This window comes from Bubalus kerabau, chromosome 4 (assembly GCF_029407905.1).
Source record: "Bubalus kerabau isolate K-KA32 ecotype Philippines breed swamp buffalo chromosome 4, PCC_UOA_SB_1v2, whole genome shotgun sequence".
Lineage (NCBI taxonomy): Eukaryota > Metazoa > Chordata > Mammalia > Artiodactyla > Bovidae > Bubalus > Bubalus kerabau.
Window position 1 is genome coordinate 140,044,037 of NC_073627.1, and position 20,445 is coordinate 140,064,481.

Here is a 20,445-nt window from a genome sequence, read left to right on the forward strand (position 1 = left end):
ACATCCTGTTTTGTCAGCATCCTGAGAGCAGTGGGGAGCCAGTGCCCATTTTTTGAGTTGGCAAGGTCATCTGGCTTTGGTATGGAGAATGAATGGGACGTGCATATAGACCATGGCAGATACTCAGGGAAGAGATGACAGCCAGCCTTGGGAAATGGCTTTAGAGAGAAGTGGAAAGATGAGTGTGATGGAGATGAAGTAGCAGTATTTGATGACTGATGGGATGAGGGTGAGAAAAAGAGGGACGTGGTAAGAACGATTCCTTGCTCTCTGGTCTGCATAATTGGTGGGGCAGTGGAGCCGTCCACTCAGATAGCAATGCTGGGAAAGGACAGTTATGGAGGAGAGTGAATCCACTCATTGAATAAGTGTTTACTGATCTTTCACTGTGGTGCTTGCTGTAACACAGGCCTGGCATGCTTGCTCAGTGCTGTCAGACTCATTGCAGCCCCGGGGACTGTAGCCCGCCAGGCTCCTCTGTCCATGGAATTCTGCACGCAAGAACACTGGAGTGGGTTGTCATTCGCTTCTCTAGGAGATCTTCCCAACCCAGGGGTGGAACCCAGGTCTCCTGCATTGCAGGTGGATACTTTACCATCTGAGCCACAAGGGAAGCCCACAGGCCTGGGGGCAGAGTCCAAAACAAAACCAACTCCCTGAAATTGTAGAATTTATATTCTGGAGGGACAAATAAATAAAAAAATACTAAGGTGGGTAAGTAAAATATTGAGTATGTCAGATGGGCTAGAACAATGCCTCATACAGGGTAGACACTCAGCAAGTATTGTAGAGAAAATATGTCAGGGGAAGTGAATAGACTGATGATGGGGGTGGGGTTGCAATCTTTTTTTTTTTAAATTATTGTTTGTGCTGGGTCTTAGTTGCGGCATGCAGATTCTGCAGCAGATGGAATCTAGTTCACTGACTAGATTCCATGTGAGGGGCCCAGATGGAACCCGGGCCCCACATTGGGAGCACAGAATCTTAGCCACTGGACCACTAGGGAAGTCCCTAGAGTTGCAATTTTAAACAGAGTGAATAGGAAAGACTTCAGTAAGAAAGTGACATTGGAGTAAAACCCTGAAAGAAGTGACAGACTCAGCCAGACAGCTCTCATGAGGGGGCCAGACAGTGAGAACAGCAGGTTCATAAGCCATGAGGCTGGAGAAGCACATCAAGAACACAGGGCAGGTAGAGAACAGGGTCAGAGAGCTGTGGGTACCGCCTTGCAGAGGGGTTTTCGGCATCTTTTCAGGTTGTAAAAGTTTGATTTTGGACATACTCCATGTGAGGTAGATTTGAAACATCCAAAAAAATTTGAGTGAACAATTTGATAATGTGGATCTGGAACGCAAAGGAAAGATCCAGGCTGGATATAAAAGATGGTGGGTTATTTACGTGTCGTTAACACTGGTTTTGTATAAGGCAGACTAGGGGGTCAAGAGATACTTGAAGTAACAGGCAAATTTGGCCTTGGAGTACAGAATGAAGCAGGGCAAAGGCTAACAGAGTTCTGCCAAGAGAAAGCACTGGTCGTAGCAAACACCCTCTTACAACACAAGAGAAGACTGTACACATGGACATCGCCAGATGGTCAACACTGAAATCAGATTGATTATACTCTTTGCAGCCAAAGATGGAGAAGCTCTATACAGTCAGCAAAAACAAGACTAGGAGCTGACTATGGCTCAGATCATGAACTCCTTATTGCCAGATTCATACCTAAATTGAAGAAAGTTGGGAAAACCACTAGACCATTCAGGTATGACCTAAATCAAATCCGTTACGATTATACAGTGGAAGTGACAAATAGATTCAAGGAATTAGATCTGATAGAGTGCCTGAAGAGCTATGGACAGAGGTTCTTGACATTGTACAGGAGGCAGTGATCAAGACCATCCCCAAGAAAAAGAAATGCAAAAAGGCAAAATGGTTGTCTGAGGAGGCCTTATAAATAGCTGAGAAAAGAAGAGAAGCTAAAGGCAAAGAAGAAAAGGATAAACCCATTTGAATGCAGAGTTCCAAAGAAGAGCAAGGAGATATAAGAAAGCCTTTCTCAGTGATCAGTGCAAAGAAATAGAGGAAAACAATAGAATGGGAAAGACTGGAGATCTCTTCAAGAAAATTAGAGATACCAAGGGAACATTTCACGCAAAGATGGACACAATACAAGACAGAAATGGTATGGACCTAACAGAAGCAGAAGTTACTAAGAAGAGGTGGCAAGAATATACAGAAGAACTATACAAAAAAGATCATCATGACCCAGATAACCATGATGGTGTGATCACTCACCTAGATCCAGACATCCTGGAATGCAAAGTCAAGTGGGCTTTAGGAAGCATCACTACGAACAAAGCTAGTGGAGGTGATAGAATTCCAGTTGAGCTCCTTCAAATCCTGAAAGATGATGCTGTGAAAGTGCTGTGTTCAATATGCTGGCAAATTTGCAAAAGTCAGCCGTGGCCACAGGACTGGAAAAGGTCAGTTTTCATTCCAATCCCAAAGAAAGGCAATGGCAAAGAATGCTCAAACTGCCACATAATTGAACTCATCTGACACACTAGCAAAGTAATTCTCAAAATTCTCCAAACCAGGTTTGGTTCAGTATGTGAACTGTGAATTTCCAGATTTTCAAGATGGATTTAGAAAAGGCGGAGGAACCAGAGATCAAATTGCCAACAGCCATTGGATCATCAAAAAAGTAGAGTTCCAGAAAAACATCCACTTCTGCTTTATTGATTACGCCAACACCTTTGACTGTGTAAATCACAATAAACTGTGGAAAATTCTTAAAGAGATGGGTATACCAGACCACCTGACCTGCCTCTTGAGAAATCTGTATGCAGGTGAAGAAGCAACAGTTAGAACCGTACATGGAACAACAGACTGGTTCCAAATTGGGAAAGGAGTATGTCAAGGCTGTATATTGTCACCCTGCTTATTTAACTTATGTGCAAATTGCATCATGCAAAATGCCAAGTTGGATGAAGCACAAGCTGGAATCAAGGTTGCTGGGAGAAATATCAGTAACCTCAGGTATGCAGATGACACCACCCTTATGGCAGAAAGTGAAGAGGAACTAAAGAGCCTCTTGATGAAGTGTAAGAGTCGAGTGAAAAAGCTGGCTTAAAACTCAACATTCAGAAAACTAAGATCATGACATTCAGTCCCATCACTTCATGGCAGTTAGATGGGGAAACAATGGAAACAGTGACAAACTTTATTTTTGGGGGCTCCAAAATCACTGCAGATTGTGACTGCAGCCATGAAAGTAAAAGACACTTGCTCTTTAGAAGAAAAGCTATGACCAGCCAAGACAGTGTATTAAAAAGCAGAGACATTACTTTGCCAACAAAGGTCCGTCTAGTCAGAGGCATGGTTTTTCCAGTAGTCATAGATGGATGTGAGAGTTGGACTATAAAGAAAGCTGAGCACCAAAGAATTTCTGCTTTTGAACTGTGGTGTTGGAGAAGACTCTTGAGAGTCCCTTGGACTGCAAGGAGAGCCAACCAGTCCATCCTAAAGGAAATCAGTCCTGAATATTCATTGGAAGGACTGATGTTGAAGCTGAAACTCCAATACTTTGGCCACCTGATGCAAAGAACTGACTCACTGGAAAAGACCCTGATGGTGGAAAAGATTGAGGGCAGGAGGAGAAGTGGATGACAGAGGATGAGATGGTTGGATGGCATCACCAACTCGATGGACATGAGTGTGAGCAAACTCTAGGAGTTGGTGATAGACAGGAAAGCCAAGTGTGCTGCAGTCCTTGGGGTTGCAAAGAGTCTGACACGACTGAGTGGCTGAAGTGAGGGAAACGACAGTAGGGGATCTGGGATGGAGCCTGGCAGTAGGTTCCAATCTTAAATATGCTGTCGTTCTTGATGCTCTGGAGAAGGGAATGGCTACCCAGTTCAGTGGCAACCCACTCCAGTATTATTGGTGCTTCCCTGGTGGCTCAGCCAGTAAAGAATTGGCCTGCAATGTGGGAGACAGCATGTGATCCCTGGGTCAGGAAGATCCCCTGGAGAAGGAAATGGCTTACCACTCCAGTATTCTTGCCTGGAGAATTCCATGGACAGTGGTGCCTGGTAGGCTACGATCCATGGAGGTCATAAAGAGTTGGACACAACTAAGTGGCTAACACATGATAAGATATTGATAGCTAGTACACTTATTACATATGATTATTGGTTCACATGGAATAATGGTTATAAACTTAGTGGCAGCAGTGATTCAGTGAAAATAAGAAGTCTAGACTTTCAGGTTGAAAAAGTGAGTCTGAATCATCTTCTGAGTATCTGTGATTTTGACCAAATCATATAACCATCAAGTCTTGGTTTTCTGACCTGGACGTTAGAAAAATAAGGTCCACATTGCAGGGCTGATTTGAGAATGAAATGAATGTTAGATGGGAGTTCTTATAAACTGTATAGGAGTTTGTAGATGTTGTGTGTTGTTGATGGGTACTGAAAAATAGAGAATCCACATGAATGATGTAACCTGAACGCCCTTCTGTGTTATGGAGTATTTTCCCAAACTCAGAATGTGTAAATTTCTCATCCTCTCCGCTGGCCCCCAGCAGGCCTCCTTCTCATCTGTTTCTGTCACTGGCGCCACTGTTCTTCCTTCCCTGAGGCTGTCATCTGAGAACTCGCACGCACTCCCCCATCTCTTTGCTTTTTACCAAACACCACAGGCTCCATCCAACACGAGATCCCTCAGCTTCTCTTTCTCGCATGGACTCCTGCCGCAGTTCCCTACAGCTGGACACGTTAAGCTGACGGCACTTCTTCCTTCATCACATTGCGCCTTCCTACCAGAACCTCCAGCGCATTCCCAACCTTCAGACCACTGACCTGTCTTTCAAAGCCTTTCATATTCTAACACATCCAAACACCCTTCTTTTTTTAAAAAAAAAGTTCATTTTTAGCTGTGTTGGCTCTCTCGGTTGCTGCTCTCAAGCTTTCTCTAGCTGCAGTGGGCAGGGGCTACTCTTCATTGCGGTGCGTGGGCTTCTTTGCGGCGACTTTGCTTATTGTGGAGCACCAGCTCGGTAGTGGTGATGCACAGGCCTAGTTGCTCCGCGGCATGTGGGATCTTCCCGGACCAGGTCTTGAACCCATGTCCCCTGCCTCAGCAGGTGGATTCTTAAGCACTGAACCACCAGGAAGTCTCAAGAACATTTCTTCTACCTGCTCTCAGTACTTTTTGCCTGGTTGTCCTCCCCTCTCCTTTTCTCATCTAACCCTGTCTCTACCCAGTCAAGTCCCAAGTGTGCCTTGAAATCCTCTCCTTCAGGTTGAGCACCTTTGTGCTGAGCTTCTGCTTGTCTGGTTTTCTCCACAGTTGTCATGCCCTTAGTGTTTTCTTATACTCCAGTCCCTAGCTCCCCATAGTTCTGTCTGAATGATGAAATTGCATAATGCAACATCAGTCTCATAAATCTCTCCCAGCTTGGAAACATTTAATCATCAATTCCAAAAGACTGGGCAGTTTTCATGGCCCTCTGTGTTGGGCCTAGTATTGCCTTCAAGATACTTAAATCACCAAAATTATTTTATTAACTTACTCGTTCTCTGTTTCTTTCCACCAGAGCAGGGTCAGAATTTTACCCCTAGCATTTAGCAGATCTCATTTGCTCAATACATGTTTAGTGTATGGCTGTACAAGTGATTTTTAAAATTTTTTCTCCTGATTTATTTTTTTATTGAAATATAGTTGCTTTACAATGTTGCATTAGTTTCTGCTGTACAGCAAAGTGAATCAGCGATATGTATAAATATATCCCCTCTTTTGTAGTTTCTGTTCCCATGTATATCATTACAGAGTATTGAGTAGAGTTCCCTGTGCTATACAGTAGGTCATTATTAGTTATCCATCTTATATGTCAGCATGTCAGTCCAGATATGTATGTCAGTCGCAATCTTCCAGTCCATCCTACTTCCCCTTCCCCCTTTGGTGTCCATATATTTGTTCTCTATGTCAGTGTCTGTATTTCTGCTCAGCAAATAGATTCATCTCTACCATATATTCCATATCTATATATTAATATATGGTATTTGCTTTTCTGTTTTTGACTTACTTCACTCTGTATGACAGTCTCTAGGTCCATCTACTTCTCTACAGATGACCCAGTTTTGTTCCTTTTTATGGCTGAGTAATGTTCCATTGTATATATGTACCACATCTTCTTTGTCCATTCATCTGGACTAGTGATTTTTAAGAAACATTTTATAGGACTGTATGGGCCCAGATTTTAGTTAAAAATGGATCACGTATGGGGCTTACCCAGTGGCTCAGTGGTAAAGAATCTAACTGCATTGCAGAACGCAGGAGGTATGGGTTCAGTCCCTGGGTCGGGAATATCCCCTGGAGGAGGAAATGGCAACCTACTCCAGAATTATTGCCTGGAGTATTCCATAGACAGCAGGACCTGATGGGTCACAGTCCACAGGGTTGCAAAGAGTCAGACACGACAGAGTGACCAAACACACAATACACCACAATACATGTATGCTTTAAATACTAAGCTAAGTATTCATGTTTGTGACAATGAGAGGAGCAGGAACCATCAAAACAGTGACAGTTAAACTTGCAAGAGCTGTGAGGCAAATTTCTTCTGTGTCTGGGACCTCGCAAATTTCTTTTCCAAAAAATCCAATTTTGTTAATTTTATTAAAGGGAAAAAAAGCTGCAGTTTGGAGTGGAAAGACTAGTATTGAGAGCAGTTCTTGTTTATGAGACCTTGATGTTGTCATCCACAGCCATCTCCGGGATTGGCTTGGGACTGGCTGTCAATTAATCCTGTTCTCTGTTCCCACCTAACCTATTGATTGATCTTGTTTGCAATTTCGAGTTCTCTGAGGCAGGGTCACTTACGTCCTGATTCCCTAACTTACTGGATCATGATGAGAAAGTAAGATCCAGTAAGTTAAGGAATGAGAAAGGAGCTTACACCTCAGTGTATATGAATGCCCTTCATTCTTTCATTTTCTTGCCATGAGAAATACCAGCTAACCTAAGCAGCATGCCCAGTGACCTCATGAATTTCCGATAGGGTGCAAACTCCTTATCTCCTTGTGGATCAGTGTAGACCTTGCACACGAGTTATCATCCTAGGGCACCCTCTTGAGAAGCATTTTGACTTAACTCCCCAAATAAACTGTGAGCTCTTTCATATATGACAGTTGCTGTGAGCACGTAGTAAGTGTTCAGTGGGAACATGGTGGCGAGGGAGGGGCTGCACTTAGCCTGGGGAGGACGGTGACTTCCTTGAGACTTGAATCCCCAATTGCCCTTCACTGTTCATATTTAATGCTTCTCCCTGCGTGTCCTGACCTGCAGAACAAGATCTTCATCTACCGGGGAAAGGAGTACGAGAGGCGAGAAGACTTCAGCCTGCGGCTGCTGACCCAGTTTCCCAACGCTGAGAAGATGAGCAGCACCACCCCCCCAGGAGATGATATCAAGTCTTCCCCCAAGCAGTGTATCCTTGTCTCAGACCACAGCTTAGGGGCTCTTTTTTTTTTTTTAAACGTTTATTATTTACTAATTTATTTGGCTCTGTCAGGTCTTGGTTGCAGTACATGGGATCTTTAGCTGGTGGCATGCAAACTCTTTGTAGCACGTGGGATCTAGTTCCCTGAGCAGGAATCAAACCCAGTCCCCCTGCATTGGGAGTGTGGAGTCTTAGCCACTGAACCACCAGGGAAGTCCCGGCCCGGGGCTCTGGAACCTGCTACAGCCCCAGGCCAGCCACAGAAGGTGAGGGTTCAGTCCTGTGCATGCATGCAGGTAGGTCCTGTCCTTAGACTCATTTAACCATCCTGACTCAGTGTCCCGTCTGCATAAAAGCTTTGGGAACCTAATGTCCTTAGCTCAGGGCTATGATGTAACTGAAAGAGGGAGATGAGAAGCAAATCTTGAGTATGGAAGGACGTGTGTTATAGTCATAGGCAGAGCCGGGGGAGAATGTAGACTTCCTGTTCTGAATTCTGGATCCTGTATAAAGACACATATCTCTCTTTTGGTAATGTATAATGTCTTACTGAAAAACCAGTTGCATGCATTTTAAAAATTAGAGATGTTATGGAATTGAACAGTGAAGGAAGTCTCCCACATATGAACAAGTTCCATTCCAAGAGTACATTTGCAAGTCCAGTTTGTTCATAAGTCCAAAACGTTAGCCTAGGTACCCAAGTAACATAATCGACCATACAGTACTGTATTGTCATAGGTTTATAATACTTTTCATACAAATAATACATAAAAGACAAACACAAAAAATAAAACGCTTTGAATCTTACAGTATAGTACCTTGAAAAGTGCATAGTCCAGTACCGCAGCTGGCATACAGGGACTGGTGTCGAGTGAATAGGCAAGAAGAGTTACTGATTGGAGGAAGGAGATGGTAGAGATGAGAGATCATCAGCAATAGGAGAGGAGGGCAAGCTGCGATTTCACTCAGGCCTGATATTGATGGCATGGCATGCACATTCACATCTTTGAAAGTTCACAACTCGAAGGTTCATATTTAGAGGACTTACTGTATTCTAAAAGAGGTCAGTAGGCCAGAGCAGGTGTGGAATGGTAGATAAATAAGAAAAAGCGCTCTGGAGCAAACTGCCCGGGTTCGAGTCCCAGCACTGTCCCTTCCTATGTCACTTTGGGCAGCTCAGTTTCTCTGTGCCTGTTTTCTTATCAAGAAAATGGGGGTGGTGATCATTCTTCCCCTTGGAGTTCTTGTAAAGATTGTCTGTAAAATACTGAGAAGAGTCCCTGGCACATAATAAAATTTCAGTACATATTAATTATTATAGGTATAGAGTGGTTAGTTACTATAGAAAGATGGTCAGTAATAACGATAGAGCAGTTGACAGACATGTCTTTCAAAGGAAAGTGTATGGCCTATTAACACTTAGTAGATGCTTGGGTAAGAAAGGTTTCAGTTTGGGGGTTCAGAGAACAGTTGAGATGCCTCCTTGGTGTGGCAATGAAAAGAGGTCTTTATGGATTTGATGTAGAAACACGAGTCCTGGAGCTCATCCCAAAGTCATATCTGCATAGCCATCTGATTTTAACCAGTTGCTTAACTTCTCCAGGCCTTGGTTTTCTGAAGGGGTAACTCTGGCTTTTTAAAGAATTTTCTTTAAGAATTTTCCTAAAATTCTTAAAGAGATGGGAATACCAGACCATGTGACCTGCTTCCTGAGAAATCTGTATGCAGGTTAAGAAGCAACAGTTAGAACCACACATGGAACAACAGACTGGTTCCAAATTGGGAAAGGAGTACGTCAAGGCTGTATATTGTCACCCTGCTTATTTAACTTATATGCAGAGAACATCATGAGAAATGCTGGGCTAGATGAAGTACAGGCTGGATTCAAGTTTGCTGGGAGAAATATCAATAACCTCAGATGTGCAGATGACACCACACTTATGGCAGAAAGTGAAGAAGAACTAAAAAGCCTCTTGATGAAAGTGAAAGAGGACAGTGAAAAAGCTGGCTTGAAGCTCAGCATTCAGAAAACTAAGCATGGCATCTGATCCCATCACTTCATGGCAAATAGATGGGGAAACAATGGAAACAGTGACAGACTTTTATTTGGGGGGGGCTCCAAAATCACTGCAGATGGTGACTGCAGCCATTAAATTAAAAGACACTTGCTCCTTGGAAGAAAAGCTATGACCAGCCAAGACAGCATATTAAAAAGCAGAGACATTTCTTGGCCAACAAAGGTCTCTCTAGACAGAGCTATGGTTTTTCCAGTAGTCTTAGATGGATGTGAAAGTTGGACTATAAAGAAAGCTAAGTGCCAAAGAATTGATGCTTTTGAACTGTGGTGTTGGAGAAGACTCTTGAGAGTCCCTTGGACTGCAAGGGGATCTAACCAGTCCATCCTAAAGGAAATCAGCGCTGAATATTCATTGGAAGGACTGATGCTGAAGCTGAAACTCCCAATACTTTGGCCACCTGATGTGAAGAGCTGACTCATTGGAAAAGACCCTGATGCTGGGAAAGATTGAGGGTAGGAGGCAAAGGGGATGATACAGGAGGAGAAGGAAGGGAATGATAGAGGATGAGATGGTTGGATGGCATCACCGACTTGATGGACATGAGTTTGAGCAAGCTCTGGGAGTTGGTGATGGATTGGGAAGCCTGGCGTGCTGAGGTCCATGGGGTCACAAAGAGTTGGACATGACTGAGCGGCTGAACGGAACTCTATTTTTTCGCAAATATTTAATAGCATTTCTGTGAAGATCAGGATAAAAAGATCATTTATGTGAAAATGCTTTGTAAGCTGTAACATTGTAAAGTATAGCCCAGTGGTTCTCAAATTGTGTTATATTTAAGAATCACCATGGAGAGATTCTCATTCACCAGCTGTGAATTCTAATTCTGCATTTTGAGTAAATCTCCAGGTGATTTTTGGTGTCAGTGGAAGGCAGCCTTCATGTTGAGAAATATGGGGAGTCAGTGTCAGGTCTGGGGCTTCCCTGGTGGTTCAGTGATAAAGAACCCCCCTGCCAATGCAAGAAACATGGGTTCGATATTGTCTTGGGAAGATCCCCTGGAGGAAAAAATGGCAACCCACTCCAATATTCTTGTCTGGAGAGTCCCATGGACAGAGGAGCCTGGAAGATTGCAGTCCATGGGGTTGAAAAGAGTTGGCCACGACTGAGCAACTTAACAACAACAACAACATTAGGTCCAGACCCAGTGCCAGTTTCAAAACTATAGGTTTGGAAGCTTTGTTGGTAAAGGCAGAAAAGTTCAAGTCTAAGGTTCAAATCTAAGGTATCCAAAGATACAAGAAATTCCTATTGCCTGGGCTCTGGAGTCTGAATATTTCAGACGGATGCTCGTCCAAAAGAAAGTTAAAATAATTTCTAATCACCTATTTTCCTGAAATTGCATTAATGTCTGTTTTCCTCTGGCAAGGTTGTTTGCCATGTGTCTGATAAAAAAGCATTCTAGGATTATGACTTACTAAGGCATTGCGGTAATACCTAATGGAACCTCATTTTCAGTGTGGTCCTGGCCTTTGCTTCAAAGGAGTGGTTGGTGTGGGTAGTGTTTCCATTGGTAAAGCAAGAGGAAAAGGCAGTTCTTTTTGCAGTGACAGCTTCCTGGCTCTTTCTTCCTTAATGAGCTCCTCAGACATGCAGTGCTTCACTGTCAAGCCAGTGATGAACCTTCCACCCAACTACAAGGATAAACCAGTTCCGGAGCAGATCTTAAAGTAAGTGGGGTTTTTTTGTTTGGTATTTTAAACCATGTGTCTCTCACACACACTTTATGTAGAAGTCTATCAAAACCAAATCCTTAAATTCATTACTGTTTGAAAGACCTTCTCTTGTCTTCATCCATTTGCTGTACCGTAACAGAAGACCATAGACTGAGGAGGCTTATAAACCACAGAAATTTATTTCTCACAGTTTTGGTGTCTGGTAAGGGCCTATTTCCTGCTTCATATATGGTTCATTTTCTTAGTGTGTCTTTTTGTGCTGGAGTGAGGGGTGAGGGAGCTCTGTGTTTCTTCTTTTTTAATATGGGCACTAACCCCATTCACAAGGGCTCCACCATCATGAGCTAATCACCACCCAAAGGCCCATCTTCTAACACCATCACATTGGACATTAAGATTTCAACACAGGGATGAGCAGGGGACCCAAATGTTCAGACCACAGCAAATATCTATTCCATGTTCAGTATAAGGTAAGAGCTTGGTAACTCATAGAATTTGGGGGGTTTATTTTTATTTTTTCTAGCAGAGGGTAGGAAATTAGGAAGTTTGCTCTTGAGTTCAGATCCCCTAGTTCATTTTTCCACCCAGAAGGATTCACTGGTCAGTAATGGCTGACCTCACCTTGCTTGGTGAGTTCCCCCATGACTGAAGGCCTCATCCGTTTTCTTAAGCTAAAATGCTAGTTGGCCTGATGAAACTGTTATACAAATGAGATCACAAACACTGCCATAAGTTCTTTTGCCTTTTATTTAACAGTTTTTTTTTTATTACTTTAAGTCTTTTAAAAAGTTTTATTATTTTATTTCTGGCTGTACTGGGTCTTCTTTGCTCTGAGGGCTTTTCTCTAGTTCTGGTGAGTGAGGGCTCCTCTCTAGTTGCCGTGTTCAGGCTTCTCGTTGTGGTGGCTTCTCTTGTTGCGGAGCATGGGCTCTAGGGCCCACAGCTTTCAGTAGGTGTAATTCCTGGCTGTTGGAGTGCTGGCTCAGTAGTTGTTTCACATGGGCTTGGTTGCTTCACACAGCATGTGGGATCTTCCTACATCAGGGATGGAACCTGTGTCTCCTGCATTCGTAGGTGGATTCTTTACCACTGAACCACCAGGGAAGCCCCATATGCCTTTTAAAATTGTGAACTGGGAGATAGATGCATCAGTAATTAAGATGTACAATAAACCAGAAGGGAAAGAGACACGTGTACCCCAGTGTTCATCGCAGCACTGTTTATAATAGCCAGGACATGGAAGCAACCTAGATGTCCATCAGCAGATGAATGGATAAGAAAGCTATGGTACATACACACTATGGAGTATTACTCAGCCATTAAAAAGAATACATTTGAATCAGTTCTAATGAGGTGGATGAAACTGGAGCCTATTATACAGAGTGAAGTAAGCCAGAAAGAAAAACACCAATACAGTATACTAACGCATATATATGGAATTTAGAAAGATGGTAACAATAACCCTGTGTACGAGACAGCAAAAGAGACACTGATGTATAGATCAGTCTTATGGACTCTGTGAGAGAGGGAGAGGGTGGGAAGATTTGGGAGAATGGCATTGAAACATGTAAAATATCATGTATGAAACGAGTTGCCAGTCCAGGTTCGATGCACGATACTGGATGCTTGGGGCTGGTGCACTGGGACGACCCAGAGGGCTGGTATGGGGAGGGAGGAGGGAGGAGAGTTCAGGATGGGGAACACATGTATACCTGTGGCAGATTCATTTTGATATTTGGCAAAACTAATACAATTATGTAAAGTTTAAAAATAAAATAAAATTTAAAAAAAAAAAAAGATGTACAATAAAATCAAGTTCTGTACCACCTCCAGCCTTCATCATGGAGACTATATCAGTGTTCAGAAAATTTAACGGATAAGACTCAGTCCATGTGAAATGGGTCCCAGGTTTTGATGGAGGAGTGCTTATTGTAAGGAAGAAGCCACAGCATTGTGACTGTGTCTTTCCCCAGCTACTACAGAGCCAATGAAGTACAGCAGTTCAGGTATTCTCGGCCATTCCGGAAAGGAGAAAAGGATCCTGACAATGAGTTTGCTGTGAGTTCACCACTTGGACCTCTAAAACAAGATGAAATTGACATCCAGAATGGAAGCTATCCACCCAACCAGCACCTACAGCAGAAATGATGGCAGCCCTGGTGTAGCGGGTCCATGTACTTATCACCTCGTCAGCAGGCTGTCCTCTCAGTGGAAAGCGCTAGACCAGGGATCCAGGAACTGGGCTCCACTCCTGAGCCTGCTACCACCACGAACTTGGTTTGAGCATGTCACACCTCTCTGGGCCTCAAATTTCCCATCAAAAAGAGTGAGGGGGACCTAACAGAGAATTCCTTTCTGCTTTAAACATATAGAATCTTTAAAGTTTAGTAGAAAATTTGGGCTAATTCACTTAAGGAGGCATTTAAAATAGAATCTCTAGAGAGTTGACAAGAACCTACTGTCTAGCACAGGGAGCTCTGTTCGCAGTTCTGTAATAATCTAAATGGGAAAAGAATTTGAAAGAGAATAGATGCGTGTATATGTATAGCTGAGTCACTTTGCTGTACACCTGAAACTAACACATTGTGTTAGTTTTGATATAAAATAAAAAATTCCCTAAATATAAAGTAAATACAAAGTAAAATAATATAAAATATTAGATAAAATTAAAATTTGTTAATATAAAATGAAAAAATGTTTAAAAATTTTAAAAATAAATCCAATAGAATCTCAACTAAACCTGAGAATTTTGCTGTTTTTCTTGGGAACTAACCAACATTTCCCACTTTCCTTCCTTCCACCAGACCATGTGGATTGAAAGGACCACATATACGACTGCCTATACCTTCCCTGGGATCCTCAAGTGGTTTGAAGTCAAACAGATCTCAATAGTAAGTCATCTGAAAGTGGAACTCAGAATATTTCTGTCTCCAAATAAAATAAGAGCCTTTGTTAAATCCCCGCTCTGGTTCTCACTAGCTCCTCCAGCCAACTTATTTTCCAAAAGAGAAATAAAAGACATGTTTGTCGAATAGAACTCCTTTGTAAAACTGATGTTACAACACCAATCCTAAAGGTTACTGCCAGTGAATGGCTCTTTTATAAGACCAAATGGCTCTTGTCTCCCCAAGGATCCTGCCAGCACCCAGAAACATGTTTTAAATTCCTTCTTAGAGTTTCCTATCAGTTACATTCTTTCCTCCAAGAATACTTCCTCTCCCTTTATTTTTCAACTCATCACATCATCATTCATCCTCGACTTTTCCATCTTCAGTTCAGTTCAGTCGCTCAGTCGTGTCCAACTCTTTGCAACCCCATGAACTGCAGCACGCCAGGCCTCACTGTCCATCACCAACTCCCGGAGTTTACCCAAACTCATGTCCATCAATTCAGTGATGCCATCCAACCATCTCATCCTCTGTTGTCCCGTTTCCTCCTGCCCTCAATCTTTCCCAGCATCAGGGTCTTTTCCAATGAGTCAGCTCTTCACATCAGGTGGCCAAAGTATTGGAGTTTCAGCTTCAACATCAGTCCTTCCAGGGAACACCCAGGACTGACCTCCTTTAAGATGGACTGGTTGGATCTCCTTGCAGTCCAAGGGACTCTCAAGAGTCTTCTCCAACACCACAGTTCAAAAGCATCAATTCTTCGGCGCTCAGCTTTCTTTATAGTCCAACTCTCACATCCATCTTCAGCACTCCCCCAAACTGGTCATTTTTAGCTTTCTAATATTTATTAAGTCTGTTTTGGTTTTATCTTCCCCCAGCCCACCTACTATGGTGTGCTGTTTCTACTCTCATTCATCTCTGGCTGCTGATGTTGAAAAAGGCTCCTGATTGGCCTGACCCTGCCTGGTGGCTTCTTAGGTCTTCCCTCTCTGCCTCAGATTATGCATTCCATAATGAAAATCCAGCTGTATCATTCTCATGCTCAAAACCTTGCCATGGCTCCCCAGTGCCTAGACTAGAAAGCCCATGCTCCTAGCACATGTAGACAGGGTCTTTGGGACTAAAAGCCTCTTCTACTTGGTCTTCTATGCCTGGAACTAAATTGCTTATTCTGTGCTCATTCAACCCTCTATGACTTTGGGTCATTCTCTCCAGAAAATGCCCTCTCCCCACTTCTTAACCTAACTCCCATTGAGATTGAGTTTAGATACCAGCTTTTCCAGGAAGCCATTTCTGAAACTCCCAACCTGAGTTAGATGCCCTTTTTCTATGCCCTGTCAGAACCTGGGCTTATTTTAAAGAGTTACCTCCCATGCTCACTTGTCTTAAGACCTCTGCATTCTGACCTTGACTCCATAAAAATCACAAGCTCCTTCCAGCCATGTGCTCAGTTGCTCCATTGTGTCTGATTCTCTGCGACGCTATGGACTGTAGCCCACCAGGCTCCTTTGTCCATAAGCTTCTTCCAGCCGAATTGTACCTTAATCACTTTTGTAGCAATGGTTCTCAGCCCAGTGCCTGCAGAAAATAAGCAATCAAGAAATGTGTCTTGAACAAATCTGAAGTTTGAGGTGTTCCATCCCACTAGTGATAAATTACTATTTTTGAAATGTGAATATGATTTTGGACAGAGGCTTGGGATCAAGTTTGGAGTAGGAGGTCATGCTGGTTGATCATGGGTAAAGTAAAGAAGAAGGCAGTTTTTCTTGAATCTGGTTTGGAAGACATTTCCACAGAAGGAGCTCTTTCTGAATCCATATTATATCTTATTTGATTCTCATGTAAAATCCAGCTTGAATATTCTAATACATCTTATTATTTCTGACTTCTATGAACAACAGAACCCATACTAAGGTGAGTTAATGCAGGTCTGAATGTGTGACTTCCAGAATCTCTTAGCTTTTCTCATGGAAGGAGCATGAAACCTCTTAGCAGTGAGTATTGTTGGTTGTGCCCAAATGTCTTGGGTCACATATATTGCTCCCCTCTTGTTGTTGATCATCTCAAAAATCTCTTAAGAAAGATTTGCCTAAGAAACAACCATTCTTACAGCTCCAATTTTGTCTTCTCAAAATTTCCGTAGACACTTTGCCCCAAGAGATAATCATTACCATAACTCCAATTTATAAATCATCCTTGTACTTTCTGAGAAGATTTTAAACAGCTTAGCAAAGAAAATGAGTGTCTTCTAAGTAAATCACAAATTAAAATTCTACTTACTCCTAGTTTTTACTGTTTAGCCATTTGTTTTCATCTTGCTCTCTGATTCCATACATTCTGAGTGTTCAATGGATTTATAATGTATAAATAAAAATAGCTGTCATTTATGAAATCATGTAAAAGTGTTAAACTATATTGAGAAAGTAGCTTATCTTGCAGCTTACCAACACCATTTCAAGTAAGTGTTCTATCCTTATTAATAAACATGATCTTGACAAGCAAAACATCACTCCTCCATAGCTTGGTGGGAATTGTGTTCCTGTTGAGTGGAAGGCTTAGGCTTTTTCCAGAAGTGACCGTGGAGCTCGGTGTCTCTCTTCTCCCATGTGCTCTGTCCACAGGAGGAAATCAGTCCTCTGGAGAATGCCATCGAAACCATGGAGCTCACCAATGAGAAGATCAGCAACTGTGTCCAGCAGCATGCCTGGGACCGGTCCCTCTCTGTGCATCCCCTCTCCATGCTGCTCAATGGCATCGTGGACCCAGCTGTCATGGGAGGCTTCTCTAACTATGAGAAGGTAGGTGGGCTGCATCCTGGGAACCCCACAGGGCCAACAGGTCGGGAGTGTCTCTCCCTCCTTCTCCAGTGGCATTGTGCAGCTGGCGAATTAGTTACTTACAATTTCTCTGAGAGGTATCCATGCTCCCCACTTTAGGAATGGGCAAATGAAATGAATGGAAAGCTTCTCCCTGAACTCACACCTCCTAGAGACCATTAGCCGCCCAGCCAGGGTCAGGCCAGTGTCTGGTAGAGTCACGAAAAGATCAGCCTGGTGGACTTCTGCTTGATTCACTACCTATGAATTCCACCCCCTACTCCCTCTCTCCTCTGGAAGGTAGAAAGCTTTCTAGTGGACTCTAGACCTGAGGATGCCCCAGAAAGGAAGCAGCGTCTGTGGGAAACACAGAGCCACACTCTATTTGAAACTAGATTCTAGGAATCCCTGCCCTGACATGTTGTGCAATTGGTTGCATGGACAAATGCTGGCCCTGGCTCTACAGTTAAATTAGTTCAAGAAAGAGTCTTATCTGTTACTCTAGAAATGCATGAATGGAATGCTCACCGTGTGGAATCCACTGCACCATTTAACTGGAGGTAATGCATTCAGTCATTCAGGTCAAGAAGTAACAATTAGAACTGGACATGGAACAACAGACTGGTTCCAAATAGGAAAAGGAGTACCTCAAGGCTGTATATTGTCACCCTGCTTATTTAACTTATATGCAGAGTACATCATGAGAAACGCTGGGCTGGAAGAAGTACAAGCTGGAATCGAGATTGCCAGGAGAAATATTAATAACCTCAGATATGCAGACGACACCACCCTTATGGCAGAAAGTGAAGAGGAACTAAAAAGCCTCTTGATGAAAGTGAAAGAGGAGAGTGAAAAAGTTGGCTTAAAGCTCAACATTCAGAAAACTAAGATCATGGCATGCGGTCCCATCACTTCATGCCAAATAGATGGGTAAACAGTGGAAACAGTGTCAGACTTTGTTTTTGGCCTCCAAAATCACTGCAGATAGTGACTGCAGCCATGAAATTAAAAGATGCTTACTCCTTGGAAGGAAAGTTATGACCAACCTAGATAGCATATTCAAAAGCAGAGACATTACTTTGCCAACAAAGGTCTGTCTAGTCAAGGCTATGGTTTTTCCAGTAGTCATGTATGGATGTTAGAGTTGGATTATAAAGAAAGCTGAGCGCCAAAGTATTGATGCTTTTGAACTGTGGTGTTGGAAAAGACTCTTGAGAGTCCCTTGGACTGCAAGGAGATCCAACCAGTCCATCCTAAAGGAGATCAGTCCTGGGTGTTCACTGGAAGGACTGATGCTGAAGCTGAAACTCCAATACTTTGGCCACCTGATGTGAAGAGCTGACTCATTGGAAAAGACCCTGATGCTGGGAGGGATTGGGGGCAGGAGGAGAAGGGGACGACAGAGGATGAGATGGCTGGATGGCATCACCGACTCGATGAACATGAGTCTCAGTGAACTCCGGGAGTTGGTGATGGACAGGGAGACCTGGAGTGCTGTGATTCATGGGGTCGCAAAGAGTCAGACACGACTGAGCAACTGAACTGAACTGAATGCATTCAGTATATATAATTAATAGAGGGTTTTTAATTGTTAGGTGTGGTTTCAGTGGCTAGATAATTTGGGAGTCTTCCTGAAAACTTTTCCCCTGGTGTCTTAGACAGTAAAGACTGCCTGCAATGAAGGAGGTCCGGATTGAATCCTCGAGTTGGGAAAATCCCCTGGAAAAGGGAATGGCAACCCATTCCAGTATTCTCACCCGGAGGATTCCATGGACAGAGAAGCCTTGTGGGCTACAGTCCATGAGGTTGCAAAGAGTTGGACACGACTGAGGGACTAACGCTTCTTGAATATAAATATAACAAGTAACACCCCTGTCGAGTAGCACAGAAAATGAGGGGGAAGAAAAGGAGACAGATGGGAAGTACAAGCAGAGGTTAATGGGCTGATTCTCTTAACAGTAAGTCCCCTACATACGAACAAGTTCCATTCCAAGAGCATGTGTGTGAATGCAATTTTTTTGTTAAATCCAGCAAAGGTAGCCGAGGTACCCAACTAACACAATCAGCTATACAGTACTATAATGGTTTATAATACTTTTCACACAAATAACACATGTAAACAAACAGGAAAAATGTTTTTAATCTTACAGTACAGGACCTTGAAAGTATAGTAGTACTCGCTACATTACAGCTGTCTTACACTTGCTTCCAGACATCCTGGGCTTCAAATGATGATCCTGTACTAGTGTACTCTGTACAGTACAGTACACAGAAGCACGGCCACTTGTAGAGGACACACGTAGATGACAGTGCACACCAGACACACGGACTAGCTCGTGTGATTGGACATGCGAATGCATGTTCACATCTTTGAAAGTTTGCAGCTTGCAGGTTCCTGTATTTACATTTGTACCCAATGCCCTGGGAAGATGAGGGGCTTCAGAATCAGTCACTGCTGTGACCCAGTTCTGGCTTTCCATTGGCCGCTGTGTGTTCTTGGGCAAGATACTTAGCTTCTCTTGAGCCCCGGTTTCATATTTGGAAAAAGTAAGGAAAATACATAACTGGCAAGAGCGATGTGGGGAATGGAGTCGTCCTGTCTGTAAGAAACTTTCTACAGCACCTGCCATGTGGTAGAGGCTTGATCAGTGTCAGTTTTCTTCTGTCTCTCTCTGCCTATTAGGGATGAAACGTGTGATTTGAATGTTCTTGATAAGTTGGGTTTCCCACTGCTCTGGGTCTGTTGTTGCAAAGATCTTTTTTCTTCTGTCCTCTCTTCCTTTCTCTTCTCTCGGCCTTTTTTAGTCTTATTATTCTCAGCAGCTAGTAAGGACTCAAAACCAGAGAGCAATTCTAGTTTGCCCATGTGAGGGTTCAGTAATAATTTCAAGTGTTTCTATGAAATTCAATATTAGGACCCAGAAGGCAATACTATTTTTTAAATACTATAATGATTTCAGTGTGTGTTTTTTCCTATTAGCTATCTGGCACAAATTTTAATGTGTCTTTCCAAGTATTCTTTTTTTTTCAGAACGCCCTAAACTCTGATTTATATATGCCAATATTGGTGACTATTATATAATTTTATTTTAATTTTTTTATTGTGAAAGTCAAATAATATAAAACATACTATTTTAACCATATTTAACTGTACAGTTCAGTGGCACTAAGTACATTTACATCTCACCATCATCCATCTGCTGAATTTTTCACTTTTCTAAACTGAAACTCTGTCCCCCATTAAACACTAACTCCTCATCCCCACATCCTCTGGTCCCTGGCGTCTACCAGTGTACTTTCTAACTCCATGAATTTGACGATTACATTGATCTTCTGTAAGTGGAATCAAGCAGCCTTTGTGCCTCGTTGTGCTGTGCTTAGTGGCCCAATCATGTCCAACTCTTTGCGATTCCATGGACTGTAGCCGCCAGGCTTCTCTGTCCATGGAAATTCTCCAGACAAGAATACTGGAGTTGGTTGCCATTT

General features: G+C 42.8%; 1 protein-coding gene across 2 annotated transcripts in view; it reads left to right on the forward strand.

Annotated features, from left to right (window-relative positions):
- Nucleotides 1–20,445, forward strand: part of DOCK5 (dedicator of cytokinesis 5) — a 278,035-nt gene that overhangs the window by 236,994 nt on the left and 20,596 nt on the right. For both annotated transcript variants that reach the window (XM_055578761.1, XM_055578762.1), the window contains exons 41-45: nucleotides 7,351–7,492; nucleotides 11,168–11,249; nucleotides 13,229–13,313; nucleotides 14,060–14,146; nucleotides 16,765–16,941. In XM_055578761.1, coding sequence (XP_055434736.1) covers nucleotides 7,351–7,492; nucleotides 11,168–11,249; nucleotides 13,229–13,313; nucleotides 14,060–14,146; nucleotides 16,765–16,941 — 573 coding nt within the window. The remainder of the gene's footprint in view (nucleotides 1–7,350; nucleotides 7,493–11,167; nucleotides 11,250–13,228; nucleotides 13,314–14,059; nucleotides 14,147–16,764; nucleotides 16,942–20,445) is intronic.